The sequence below is a fragment of the Crassostrea angulata genome, chromosome 10 (genome assembly GCF_025612915.1).
Source record: "Crassostrea angulata isolate pt1a10 chromosome 10, ASM2561291v2, whole genome shotgun sequence".
Taxonomy (NCBI): Eukaryota; Metazoa; Mollusca; class Bivalvia; order Ostreida; family Ostreidae; genus Magallana; species Magallana angulata.
In genome coordinates this window covers 36,684,189-36,699,168 of record NC_069120.1, presented here as the reverse complement: position 1 = coordinate 36,699,168, position 14,980 = coordinate 36,684,189, and the positions used below count along the sequence as shown (strand labels likewise).

The 14,980-nt window shown below is 34.1% G+C and overlaps 2 protein-coding genes across 2 annotated transcripts; both read left to right on the top strand.

Annotated features, from left to right (window-relative positions):
- The first annotated feature begins 2,662 nt into the window (after positions 1 to 2,662).
- On the top strand, positions 2,663 to 14,009 carry LOC128168268 (uncharacterized). Its single transcript, XM_052834465.1, has 3 exons — positions 2,663 to 2,701; positions 8,861 to 9,005; positions 11,452 to 14,009. Exons 2-3 carry the CDS (start codon positions 8,998 to 9,000, stop codon positions 13,466 to 13,468), a joined length of 2,025 nt encoding a protein of 674 aa, XP_052690425.1. The 5' UTR covers positions 2,663 to 2,701; positions 8,861 to 8,997; the 3' UTR covers positions 13,469 to 14,009.
- LOC128168269 (uncharacterized) lies at positions 3,433 to 6,228 on the top strand. The gene has a single exon (XM_052834466.1). The coding sequence runs from the start codon at positions 3,789 to 3,791 to the stop codon at positions 5,784 to 5,786; it is 1,998 nt and encodes a 665-aa protein (XP_052690426.1). The 5' UTR covers positions 3,433 to 3,788; the 3' UTR covers positions 5,787 to 6,228.
- Positions 14,010 to 14,980: the final 971 nt, after the last annotated feature.

Sequence of the window (14,980 nt, the reverse complement as noted above, 5' to 3'; positions counted from 1 at the left end):
ATATTCATAAATCATTTTTGTTTCTGGCAAAGCCCAAAGTACCAGATAAGAGGTAAACTTGCTGTATACATAAAGAAAGGAAATGACAGTTGCTAAGCAATACAGTTAATGTCATATTTGGATAATCCAAATCTACCGAGTTGTACTTTATTTGTATATTGTCAAATAACGCGTAAGCGTATGAGAAATGAACAAAATTCTAATCGAGAAACTTTTTGAAAACAAAATTCGAAGTGCATGCCTAATTAATTTTCAAAGTGCGTTGTAACAGTCCCACCCCCCCCCCCCCCCCCCCCCCGGGCAATTTTTACTCACAGTAAAGTTAACATTTTTCTTTAATTTACATATAAAAAGTGAATTGCCATTGAGTGCCCCCCCCCTCCCTTTTTTTGGAAGCATGTAAAACATTGAAGTAAAAAGAAGAAAATTAACACTGAAATCGAAGTGAAAGGTACAATACGCAACTGCCCCATCACCCAGGGATTTTTGATTTAATTTTTTTGTCAAGATTTTTTGAATGAGTCTGAAGAGGAAAAATCGGTAAAACTTACATTATAACTTTATCATGTAATAAAACATGGCATTTGTTATAATTTTGCTGTGGGCGACGACTGCGGGCATATTTTCCTCTTTAAAAAAAGTATGAGAAAATGTGCTTCTTTTTTCATGTTTGACTACTGTATATCTTATGGTAAAGAAATATGACATAACGTTGAAGTCATTATTTTCTTTTGAAAATAGTGTAAAAGTGAATACGTACGCATGTGTTTACGAAAATATATGTTTATTTTCATGAGATTTAAACAGCTTTTGAAATTTAGGGGATACATTTGTATAATGAAAGAAACTGTACATATCTTCTTTGAAAATTCTTCACCGGTGAAATTATGTTGATTACAATGTACTTTTATCCACGTTAATATCGACAGGTGTCCCATACCACCCTAATTGATTGCTATAGCATTTTTATAAAATAATGTTACCTCAACTTCAGATAACATTTTTGTAATGTATTTTCATAAATTTGAATCATTGATCAGTTTAACTCCATTATTTGGACCCTTTCCCAATATATTGTTTAAAGCAACAAAAAAAAAACTTATTTCTACCTCAAGTACGGAAGCCCTGGGAGGACATTGACTTACTTCCTAATTGTTATGAGCCCTGGAAGAAGATTGTTATCACTTATTTGTTTTGACTTAATTATCATTTGATAAGACTGTAATGAATAAATATAACACGTGGCGATGGCGTACCGTTCGAAAACAAGTATTAAATAACAACAAGTAAGTAATAAGTACATGCAAGAAACGAGAAGTATAATTATACATGTAGCTCAAGTCCTACATTTGTACCACAATTTTGATTTGATTGACTTTATGTTATGAGGGAGGCATAGGATACATTAATGTTATTGGTAGTGTCGAGAAAAGGGAGTAATGATTGCTAAATTATTAGGATTTATGCTATCTAAACATTTGCGGAAAGGAATAACACGGATAGTTTAGTTTTATGCCCTGTATATTTGCAGCAGTAACAAAATTAATGATCTGAAATGCCCTTGAACAAGTAATGAAACAGAAAATATTTTACAAACAATGCCATTGAAAATGTTCTACACACACGAACCAAATAATTGTACTAATCTTTTGTGATTTGTTAATACGTAGTCTTTGAGAACGTCGTTCAATTCAATGAATAATTCCAAAGATTCATAGGAATGAACTGGGATTTGAACACCGGGTTTTATTAAGTTCACAAGTTCTTTGAACTCTTCACTACAAGTTTCTTTCTTCTTTCCATACAAATTACATGTACATGTAATACAAACGTTAACATCTTCAGCGTTCACGGGTGTTTAAGGTGTTTGTCTGTCTGTCAGTTCAGGCACAAAATACAAGACATCTGGTTTACCAGAAGGCAGTTCAGCATATCCTCTCTGTGGCCGAATTTTATGAGAATTCCTGTAATTTGCTAAATTATCCAAATCAGTGTGAAAGGCGTGCATGAAGCAAAGTCACAGACACTCTTTCACAACGGGATTGTCCAAGTTGAACATTCTAGTATCCTTGATCTCTTTAAATAAATTAATCCACCAATGAATCCCAAGCTTCTTAAGAACTTCCCACTACGCCTCTTTTTCTTTGGTTTGACGTACTTTTACCATACATAAAATGTTTAACACCAGCCATAGAGTCATTTGAATGGAATCGAAAAAGAGGTTGCAAACAACTATAATAAGGCTTTTATTTTCTGTTCCCCCTCTTAATCTGTAAAACTCTTAGAGCACGTTTTACATAATCTCAGCTTGAAATTCAAAAACAGTCTAGCTAATCAAATAATAACAATTAAGTCATAATGAATAAGTTATAACAATTAAGAAGTAAGTCAACATGTCCTTCCACGGCTCATAACAATTTTAAAAGAAGTAAGTCAATGTCCTCCCAGGGCTTCCGTAATTATTATATCATACGAAGAAAAGTGAAAAATTACCTTTATTCACAAGTATTTATTCAATTTCATTATTTAAATTATACTTTTTAAGATTACTAACCTTCAAAACGGATTTTAAAAAAAAGTTTTCAAAGTTGAACCAAAATGAAAGTACACCACCTGGGTATGAAACTTACCATACCTAAAAATAGCATGTAATTCCACAGGTAAGAAAAGCATTTAAAATGGAGTCATTTCCACCAAGAATGTAAGTGAGCTTCAATCTTCTAATTTTTATCTAATGTAGTCAAAACATTAGAAGGTAGAAAAAAGGAGTGTAAATTAATTGTTAGATTTTTAATGTTCCTTTATTTACCAACAATGAAAAGCTGGTATATAGTTTAAACAATATTTATTAAGTAAATTGCATCATACATATTATAATGACAGGACATAGAAGATTGAGAAACAAGCAAAAATGTTAATCTCGCTCTCGTCAGTTTACAAATGAGAGGTGGTATACATCAAGTCCTAAATCGACTATAAGCAAACTGACAATAATTATCCCCGTTTCATTCACTGAAAAAAGCTAATTCTTTTATCCTTTTGAATATGTAGCAAACACTGAAAAACTAAGATTTTCAAATAGTAAATGTAAATTTTTAACTGTCCAAGGATTATAGTTTATAAAATTAATCACCTCTACTTCAGCATTAAATTGACCTTCTAAAAATGGCAATTGCAAATTCAAAAAAGTAAAATATCCTATATAGGATTTTATCGTATGTGTTAAACATTATTTCAGGTCAAATGGAAAATCGTTTCCACTGAGCAAAATTCCTATGAAATCTCGTTCAAAACACATAGGTGCACAATGTTTAAAAAACTAATAAATTAATAACATCTAAGAATGGAAATTGGTTCAATAAAATGTTATGTTGTGAAATGATTCATCGATCCTTGTTTTCAATATCATCTGACAAAATTGGAGTTTACATACATATTACATGTATATCAGATCGATTTTTCGGTTTGAGTTTGCTTTTACGGTAATAAGAAAATGTATCACTTCTGATAGGTCAATCAAACAAGTGAAATGAATACAAAAATGCAAACATATGAGGTAAATTCAAAACTAGTAAAGTTAATAATCGTATACCCCCCTACAAAAAATATGTGTATCACTACGTTGTAAAGATGCATTGCTTTAATATGCAGGCCACTTGGAACAACATACATGGATTTGATTTCTATATGATATATGATGCGTAAAATGTAAATGAAAAAACAAGATTTCTCTTAACTTCTTAAATTTTAAAAATTATTATAATGACAGAGATAATGGACTGCAGCACATGTCAGAGTCCTTGTTTGTGGGGATGTGTCAGATGGTTGGGACCTCGAAACAGGTGGCCATAAGGAGGGAAACAGCGGACATCGAATATATGTTGCGTAGACAAGTGATAACTAATAAAGAGGTCATGAAGATGTTGAGTGGAAGTCACAGAGAAGGTTTTAGACTGAAGGGATCCGATTTCGACTATATGTTCTGGCCAAACAACCACCGAGTGATCAAAGACATGTCTCAGTATTGCAACACAGCCAATACAACCTTGATTCTCTCTGACAGCACTGAGAGTCCACCAGGATTCGCTTTACTTGAGTTATTTACACGGTCAAGCTACAGGCAAGTCCAATTAGCATGTATCACAATGAATGACCGGGTATATATTTCTAGTTCTACATACAGACAGTTAACATGTTCATCAGTTTTTCCAAATTCTATCGAACATGGACCCTGTGGTAGTGGTTATATAGTAGAGACATTCGAATATGACATTGCTTGGAGTTTTGTTAGTGACTGTTGGCCTCCGTCTGCCTCCTCATGGATAGACAGATGTCACTCATGGCCTGGCCCTGAAGTTGTTGATGACATCATCAGGAATGGATTTCACTTTGTAGCAATTGGACACCCATTAGGACCACATACAAATGAAGAATGGAGAATTTCGTTTTCTCAGGCAGAATATAAAGTTGTGAACTCAATGAACCACTGTCAGTTTTTGACTTATGGATTGTTAAAACTTTTTCTAAAAGAAGTAATAAATCAACAGTCAGAAGACACCAATAAACTGCTGTGTTCCTATCACATGAAGACAACAGTTTTCTGGGCAATTCAACAAAACACACTGCCTCACTGGTGTCCACAAAATCTCCTGGCTGGTTTCTGGGTCTGCTTTAAACTCCTCCTTAAATGGGTGTATAAGGGAGTTTGTCCTAACTTTTTCATACCACAAAATAACCTGTTTCTGACAAAGATCCATGGCCCAGCACAAAACAGATTGTTCCGACAGTTACATGAATTGTACAGGAAAGGTCTAGCCTGCCTTTTACAGAGTTCCTCTATCAGGTCCTACATCATTGACGTCCTGTACAATCCTACACTTTCTATTTGTACAGATGAGAGTACATTGAGGTTTCAAGTTGATTATGATGTAGAACTTGTCAGAGAGGCATCTAAAGTTAGCATACACACAACAAACCTATTTTGCCTTATCAAAGCCAAGCACACCATAGAACAGATGGTATATTCACCCCTGACACACTATCAAGCTGTAACGATACGGACATTTACATCCACCTTATTTCAGTATACTGCATTTCAATTACAAAATATGTACACTAACACAGGTTGCAATAAACAGCTATATATTGCGGACAAAATATCCTGTCAAATGCTGAAATTAACAGCCAAGTTTGGGTTTGTTTCTGATATGTTGTACATTGCTATGTATTACTACAAAACACTCCGATACATGGAAGCTTTATTTGTTTTAGAGATGACAAAGGTCAAGTTAGCACAGTCGTATCTGATGTATAGGGGCTATGTAGACAGAGAGAGGTACACTGAGGCTGTAGGGGGACAGTCCTGGTCTACAAAGATGAGACAGGCCGTAGCACGTGATGTTAACCTTGGGAACAGAATCGGTTATATAAGTGATCTGTTACTGGAACAACAGTGTGCTCAGCGTGATAAGACTAAGTCCAAATTAGATATCCCAGTGTTTGTAATGTTGCACTTCCTGGAGGTCTTGTGTTACAGACACGTTGATACAACATTATCACAAGCAGCTCTAGATGAGCTACAGGTCTTAGTCCACCATGATCAGGGACTGTATGTACGTGATGTACTCAGAGACATCTCCTGGGAGATCCTGGGGATCTGTCAACAGATCACAGGAAACATCCAAGCTGCTCTATATTCATACAAACAGTCACTCACGCAGTATCCATTCAACAACATACAAACTGCTACACGTAGGAGAATACAGGATATAGTCTCACACCACTAAATACATGTACTTTCTTTTACTAATTAACAATTTTTAATTGTCAATGAGACTTAACTTGCTTTCGGGAAATTGGATTCTTGACGACTTCTTCATTGGGATATTTACATTAATTGTAAAATATCATCTCTGCATAATGCTACAAATCCTGAATCACGTTATTTCTACATTTTACAACTGGTCAGGTTTTACATACTAGTAATTTGTTTTTAATTTGTAAAAATTTCCATTGTTTGCTAACAGTACATGAAACATAGCAGTACCTTTTGTCCAAAGGTGCAGTGCTTTTTTTGCTGGTTGATATACATGTAGCACACTGATGATATATCAGTTATTGAGTGCTATTTGTTATCGTTACCTAACCAAAGGGATTGTGTTGTCTTAATACAGATTAATTGATTAATAAAATATTTTTGTCAATTTTATATGCATTTTCAGTTTTTGTTACCTATTGAAACTAATCTAGTGAACTGCCGATCAATATAGACTGCAATGTATTGGACTGGTAACGTATTTCGGAAAAACCAAGGATAACTTTAACAGGAAGTTGGACTTTGTGTTGTTGTATCAAACAGCAATGAGACATTAGTCTGTCTATTTCATTACTGACTACTCAGACATTGCTCTTTTAAAGCATCAAGATTCGTCTGCCTTTTGTGCTAAGTTTACACAATCTAATTGTTCGAAACAAGAGTCATTTTAAACCTGTTTTGGTGCAAGAAGTAGATGGTTCCGTCTCACTGAAAGCCCATTTTTTTTCAAAATAAATGATTCTATATCAAAGTATTACAAAGAGACGGGAAGACAGACATGTTTCCTACATGTAGATATGATACCCCTCAATCACACACGGTGTTTTTGCGTTTAGGCTATGAGGAGGGTTATACAATCAACAATCCATTTAAGAAACTTTTCAGTAAGAAACAACAGTCCACAGGGGTCACATCGCACTTGAGCAACAATAACCATAACCCTGATCAAATCAGCATTGCAAATTCAAAGTCTCAAGTCAGTCGACAATTTAACGATTTCCGATCCTAAGCAATGTTTGATAACCCTAAATTATCCAGAATTTTTTTTTATTCGTACAATTAATCTGTCTATCTGTCTATTATAGACAAATTCAATTAGTCTTGTAGTGTTAATATTACTACTTTTCAAAGAACTCTTTCCACGAAGACCTACTATTAGATAAAGGGGTTCGAATCATCGATGCACCGGTACAAATGTTGTTTTTACTAATTTGATCTCAACTTGAATATTTATTTCATTATATCATTCTTGGCCAAAATTGCAATAATTTTGTAAAATGCATGGATGCCATCAAAATATTTCTTTTCTATTTTATTTCATTCATATAGTTTGAAGATAAATAACACTTTTATGATGAAAAAAAGACTTTGAGGCTTAAATACAGAAATTTCTTGCCCAAAAGTAAAAATGAAATCTTCCGACTTTATTCAAATATTACTATGTTAAAAATCTAGGTCCTTTTGATGTTTCACTATTTGTGAAAAGAGGTTTTTCTCTATTCCTATTTTAAATTCCAGTTTTGCTTGGCTTTTGAGCTAAGAATACGCAATCGTAGGCATATTTCGCTGGAAACCGCGTCATTTTTAACTTGTTGTGACGCAAGGAAAAGATTGCTACGCTCTACTGAGGTCTTGTTAAAATGGTTCAAAGAATGTTCAATAAATTCAAAAATATACGTATCTGTTCGTAGATAATAATGAAAACAATATAATGAAATACCTTTTTGGGGAAATATATATTCAAGTCTTACTTTTTATAACATAACTTTACTGAGCGGTCTGATATTTCTGTTGATTCGTCCTTGTTTTATCTATCTTGCTTGAGGACCACCATCCCCCCCCCCAGTTATAAACGAAAAATCTTTAATTTGATCATGTTTCACTACGTTACTTGCATATTAATGGCATACAATTATATAAAACTTGATAAAATCTTATTTCATACACTTTACATACATATTGATATGTATTTGACTTCTAAAATAATACAAAATCAGTAAGAAAATCTTTTTTCAAGATATATCTTTAATGAAGATGTTATTTCAGTTATAAATATTTAGTTGCAAATTATTTTTAGTTGCAAATAATTTCAGCAGTGAAACAAAACTGATTTTTGTATCTGTATTCTGGCTATTCTTTTAATCATTAAAATTAATCATGATTAAAATTTGTTTCGAATTCTGCACCTCTCTCTCTCTCTCTCTCTCTCTCTCTCTCTCTCTCTCTCTGCATGTTTTGACAGGGTAGTGCAATATGATTATAAGAACATTTTTCTCGAAGAATAATTGAGCAGAAATTCTTGCACAATATCTTGAATTACAGCTTTCATTTATATATTCCCTTTAAAAAATAAAACTATCGATATTACACGATTTTTTAAAATTAAATACAGACATTAAAAGTTTTTTTCAAATCCCCTTTAAGCAAGTAAAATATCTTAATTAAGTGGTTTTATTATCTGGTTTTCAACTACGGTTTTAAATACATTTAACTCATATAGTTATATCCAATAGTATACAAAATCTATATATATAAATAGAGCTCGGACAATTAGGAGGCATGGTTATTTCCACGAGTATAAAAAAGCACCGTTTGATGTACACGAAAGAAAATTCCAACTAAATAAGGTTAGTCTTAAATATGCTGCATGCAGTATCCACATTTATTTCAAACAAAGTGTAAACTAATGTAAATAAACTTTAATAAATGAAGACAGTCTGCAACGCTCTACATTTTGTTGGACAGTTGCCAAGTTTGCTAGCGCTCTTTCGAATAGAATAAATGCATTTGTATTTGAACAAATCATTATATATACGACTTTATCTATTTTATTTGGTATTGTACGAGATAAATTCATTGATATCACATCTATATAAACACATAGCTTACGACCATTGTATGAAATACAAGAATGTAGTTGATCATTTTACTTCTTTTGCGAAGATAATCAAAACAACTTTAATGAGTCATATACAAAATGTCTAAATACCTGGACAATGTAGTACAATAGATCCTATATACAACGATTTTCATTTTTTTCTCCAGATATTTCTTGCATTATTGACAATTTATCTACCACCAATGGGGCTTTATGCATCTTTATCGCGGACTCAGTGAGGATTTTTTTATGTGGAACTGAGAGCAACATAGTGTTATTCATGTGAAGGACTAATTTCTAATCAATGCTAAGGTAAAAGATTTTTGCTATTACATATCTCATGCTGTGATTAATCTACAGAGCACATGGCTACAGCCATGCACTTCCAGTGTAAACAAATCGTTAGTTACCTCCGCCTCCAATGTCATTCATTAATTTAGAAATCAAAATTCTGAGCTGCTTCAGAACTTTATAAGATATATAATCTTTTAATAATTTTTTGTTTGTAAAAATTTAATGTCAATAGATAGCTGGCTTTATAGCTACTTCCACACAAAAAAATTAGATCTTAATAATGAATTTTTGATTAGCTGCTATTTATAACCCGGCCCCGGCCTTTAAGCCCCATCACGTATTGAGCATTGTAAGAAGATCTTAAACAATCGTAGCCTGGGAGAAGGGGAGGGGGGGGGGGGTGGTCCCCCATTTTTACTCACAGCAAACATTTTTCCTAAAGAGCTAGAGTCACGAATCATCAACATTTGCCTTATACTAAAATTCACTATATTTTTTTTTTAGCAAAGATAGTGTACACTTTCACTGTTTCAGCTTCTCAAAGCTGTTTTTCTTTCTTCGATATCTATCATACTTTTTTATTAACGGAGTTTACTATTACAATTTTGCACTATTTTAAGGAAAAATGCAGGTGACACAATTTTTACCGATTTAAAACGTTCATCAACGTAACTCCATCATGTGACCCCTTCCCCAATTTATTGTTTAAAAAAACTTTCTACCTCCAGAAAGCTTATTTAAAAGTTTGTTATTCTTTTTATCCCCATTTTCATTTTTGAATATATATATATTTATTTTTTATTATCCTCAAAAACGGATTTATATAAAGTTGAAACAAAATGAAAGTACAACATCTTGATACGAAACTTACCATATCGAAAATGGTCTGAAATATCTGACGTTTTCCTGGCTTTTTCTTTTTAACGATTTTGATATTTTAGAACCATTTTAACAAGACCTTGGGCTTTCAGTTGGACGTAGCAATCTATTTCTGCTTTCAAACATATTAAAAATGACATGAAAAATGAAAAATGTCAAGCGAAATATGCATCGATTGCGTAGTTTTAAATAGCTCAAGATCCAAACAAATTTTGTTGATTTGGCTGGGTGGCTGACAATGGAATAGACATCCCTACATCACATTGATGTTTAACAGAACTACCCAAAGTCCAAACTCTTGTTAAAATTGTTCTACATGCCAGGAAAACGTCAGAACCGGCGCCATTACGAAAACTGGAAATTCTTCGCCTCCAACTGGAAGCGGCATTCTCGGCTCGGTTTTAAATATCTGTGAGTTGAATGAAACGTTTAACTCGCAACTAAATAATAAAACGATGATTTAACTGCTCACTAATATCGCTTTTATGGGTCCTTACATCCCATAAACAGGCTGTTGAACACATTCTATCGAACTGTTAAGATCAGAGACATACATAACATTTATGTCTCTGGTTGAGATTTGTTTTGATTTCCTGCATTTTTTATATTTAGCGAGAAAATATCCCAACAACACCATTGTATATAAGTGTATTTATCAAAATATGCAGTGAAATTATATTTAATGCTGTAATATTGAGTCTAAATATAAATATATCTATTTAAAATCGAGCCTAGAATGCCGTTTCCCGTTGGAGTCAGTGAATTTCCAGTTTTCTTAATGGTGCCGGTTCTGACGTTTTCCTGGCATGTTCATATCAAAATCGTTAAAAAAGGCCAGGAAAACATTAGATATTTTGGTTTTCCTGTCATGTAAATGCCAAAATCGTTAAAAGGCCAGGAAAACATCAGATATTTTGGACTAACCTAAAAATAGCATCTAACAGCTCGAATAGCATTCAAAATGGAGTCATTTCCACCAAGAATGTAAGTGAAAAACAATCTTCTAATTTGTTATCAAATGTAGTCACATTGTCGAAATGACTCATCCTTGTTTTAAATATCATCTGACCTAAAAAAAAAAAATCTTACATGCATATTACATGTATATCAGAGCGATGTTTCGGTTTGAGTTTGCTTATACGGTAATAAGGAATATATCATTTCTGATAGGTCAATCAAACAAGTGAAATGAGTACAAAAATGTAAAAATCCAAATCTTATTATTACAAGGAGGCTCAAATCTTGAATTTGCTCATTAAAAACTTGCAAAGTTAATAGTATCAAACCCTCAAAATGTCTAGTACTTTGATAATTGACATCAACAACAACGTCAGGGGTCAAGCATGATGGACTCAGAACCTCTGACGTTGTAAGAATGTCTGAGTGATTGATTAGTCTAATTTTGTATAAACGTTCTATATTTGATGTAAATATCACAGTTACTCTTTGTCATTGAAATTAGAGTATTATTTTGATGTGCAAGCCAATTGTAATAGAAGACTTCATCTCTATACCATGCTATAAAAAATATAAATGAAAAACCTAAATTTCTGTTAAGTTATAATATGCATATCATTATAAACAGATGTTACGAACTGCAGCACGTGTCAGAGTCCATGTTTGTGGGGATGTGTCAGATGGTTGGGACCTCAAAACAGGTGGCCATCAGAAGGGAAACAGCGGACATCGACGATATGTTGCATAGACAAATAATAACTAATAAGGAGGTCATTGAGATGTTGAGTGGTAGTCACAGAGAAGGATTTAGACTGAAGGGATCCGATTTCGACTATATGTTCTGGCCAAACGACCACCGAGTGATCATAGACATGTCTCAGTATTGCAACACAGCCAATACAACCTTGATTCTCTCTGACAGTTCTAAGAGCCCACCAGGATTCGCTTTACTTGAGTTACTGACACGGTCAAGATACAGACAAGTCGATTTAGCATGTGTCACACTGAATGAACGAGTATATATTTCTAGTTCTACATACAGACAGTTAACATGTTCGTCAGTAATTCCAAATTCTATCGAACATGGACCCTGTGGTAGTGGTTATATAGGAGAGACAATCGAATATGACATTGCTTGGAGTTTTGTTAGTGACTGTTGGCCTCCGTCTGCCTCCTCATGGATAGACAGATGTCACTCATGGCCTGGCCCTGAAGTTGTTGATGACATCATCAGGAATGGATTTCACTTTGTAGCAATTGGACACCCATTAGGACCACATAAAAATGAAGAATGGAGAATTTCGTTTTCTCAGGCAGAATATAAAATTGTGAACTCAATGAACCACTGTCAGTTTTTGACTTATGGATTGTTAAAACTTTTTCTAAAAGAAGTAATGAATCAACAATCAGAAGACACCAATAAACTGCTCTGTTCCTATCACATGAAGACAATAGTTTTCTGGGCAATTCAACAAAACACACTGCCTTACTGGTGTCCACAAAATCTCCTGGCTGGTTTCTGGGTCTGCTTTAAACTCCTCCTTAAATGGGTGTATGAGGGAGTTTGTCCTAACTTTTTCATACCACAAAACAACCTGTTTCTGACAAAGATCCATGGCCACGCACAAAACAGATTGTTCCTACAGTTACATGAATTGTACAAGAAAGGCTTAGCCTGCCTTTTACAAAGTTACTCTATCAGGTCCTACATCATTGACGTCCTGTACAATCCTACACTTTCTATTTGTACAGATGAGAGTACATTGAGGTCTCAAGTTGATTATGATGTAGAACTTATCACAGAGTCATCTTTAGTTAGCATAGACCAAGATGACCTATGTGACCTTCCTAAAGTCATGCACGCCATAGAACAGTTGGTATATTCACCCCTGACACACTATCAAGCTGTTACACTACAGAAACTTACAGCCTCCTTATTTCAGTATGTTGCATTTCAATTACAAAATATGTACACTAACACAGGTTACAATAAACAGCTTTATATTGCAGACAAATTGTCCTGTCAAATGCTGAAATTGGCAGCCAAGTTTGGGTGTGTTTCTGATCTGTTGTACATTGCAATGTATTATTACAAGACGCTTCGATACAGAGAAGCTTTAACTGTTTTAGAGATGACAAAGGTCAAGTTAGTACAGCCATATCTGATGTATATGGGACTTGTAGACAGAGAGAGGTACACTGAGGCTGTAGGGGGACTTTCCTGGTCTACAAAGATGAGACAGGCCATAGCATGGGATCTTACACTTGATAACAATATCTGTTATATAAGTGATCTGTTACTGGAACAACAGTCTGCTCTGCAGGATAGTAGCGTGCAAGTATCACTAATCCCAGTGTTTGTAATGTTACACTTTCTTGAGTTCTTGTGTTACAGACACGTTGATACAACCTTATCACAAGCAGCTCTATATGAGCTTCAGATCATGGTCCACCATGATCAGGGTCGGTTTGTGGGTGAAATGCAAAGAGACATCTCCTGGGAGATCCTGGGGATCTGTCAACAGATCACAGGAAACCTCCGAGCTGCTCTATATTCATACAAACAGTCACTCGCGGTGTATCCATTCAACAACATACAAACTGCTACGCGTAGGAGAATACAGGATATAGTCTCACAACAATAAATACCGAAGTCATTCGGAACACCAGCCTAAGACTGAAAACCACTTAATGACTTAATATATGTCCGTAGATAAGACAGATTGTATTATTATAACTCTAACTATTTTTCCTTATAATTTAACAGTAATTCGATATATTTCGCCTATTCTCTGAAACAACATATTTCCCTAAGCTTCTCCTCGGGAAATAAACTTGCTCTCGGAGAACTGGAATCTTGAAGACTCCTTCAATGGTTAACTTTAATTGTATAATATCATCTCTGCATAATGCTTCAATTCTTGAATCACGTTATTTCTACAACATTTTACAACTGTACACGTTTTACATGATTTTGTTTTTTATTTTAAAAAAAAATGTCCATTGTTTGCTAACAGTACATGAAACATAGCATTACCTCTTGTCCAAATGTGCAGTGTTTTTTCTGTGATGTTTTTATAGCAGTGATGATATATCAGTTATTGAGGGATATTTGTGATCCTTACATAATTAAAGGGATTGTGTTGTCTTAATACAGATAAAATGATTAAATTTTTTTGTCTATTTTGTATGGGTTTCAGTTTTTCTTACCTATTGAAACGGATCTATTGAACTGCCGGTCAATATAAACTGCAATGTATTGGTCCGGTAACGTACGAGTTCTTCGGAAAAACCTAGGATGATTTTAACAGGAGATTGGACTTTGGGTTGTGATATCAAACACCAATGAGATCTAAGCCTTTCTATGTCATTACTGACTTACTCAGACATGGCTCTTTTAAAGCATCAATATTCAACTGCCTTTTGTGCTAAGTCTACACAATCTATGTATTTTCCATTGAAACAAGAGTCATTTTAAACCTGTTTTGGTGCAAGAAATAGATGGTTTCGTCTCACTGAAAGCCAATTTTTGTTTTTTAAATAAATGATTCTATATCAAAGTGAGACAAAGAGACAGGAAGATCATCATGATTCCTACATGTAGATATGATGTCACTCAATCACACACGGTGTGTTTTTGCATTTGGACTTTGAGGAGGGTAATACAAACAAGAATCCATTTAAGAAACTTTTCAGTAAGAAAAGTTCATGCTGAACAAGCTAGGAGGCCTCAAGGGCCACATCGCACACCTGAGCAACAATAGCCATAGCCCTGATCAAGTCAGCATTACAAGTTCAAAGTATCAAATTCAAAATATCTTGACAATTTAATGATGTCCAATCCAAAGCAATGTTCGATAACTATAATTTATCTAGAATTTTTTTATTCGTACGATTAATCTGTCTAATGTAGACAAATTCAATTAGTCTTGTTGTGTTTATATTACACACAACTATTCAAAGAACTGCTCGGCTTAGTCTTTCCAAGGAGACCTACTACATAAAGATAAAGGGCTTCGAATCACCGATGCACCGGTACAAATGTTGTTTTTACTAATTTGATCTCAACTTAAATTTTTATTCCATTAATCCATCGTGGCCAAAATTGCAATAACTTCGTGAAATGCATGGATGCCACAGTTAATTTACTATGCGAA

What these genes read in the sequence shown, in the direction of transcription:
- LOC128168269 (XM_052834466.1), top strand. Translation starts at nt 3,789, where the DNA reads ATGTCAGAGTCCTTGTTTGTGGGGATGTGTCAGATGGTTGGGACCTCG.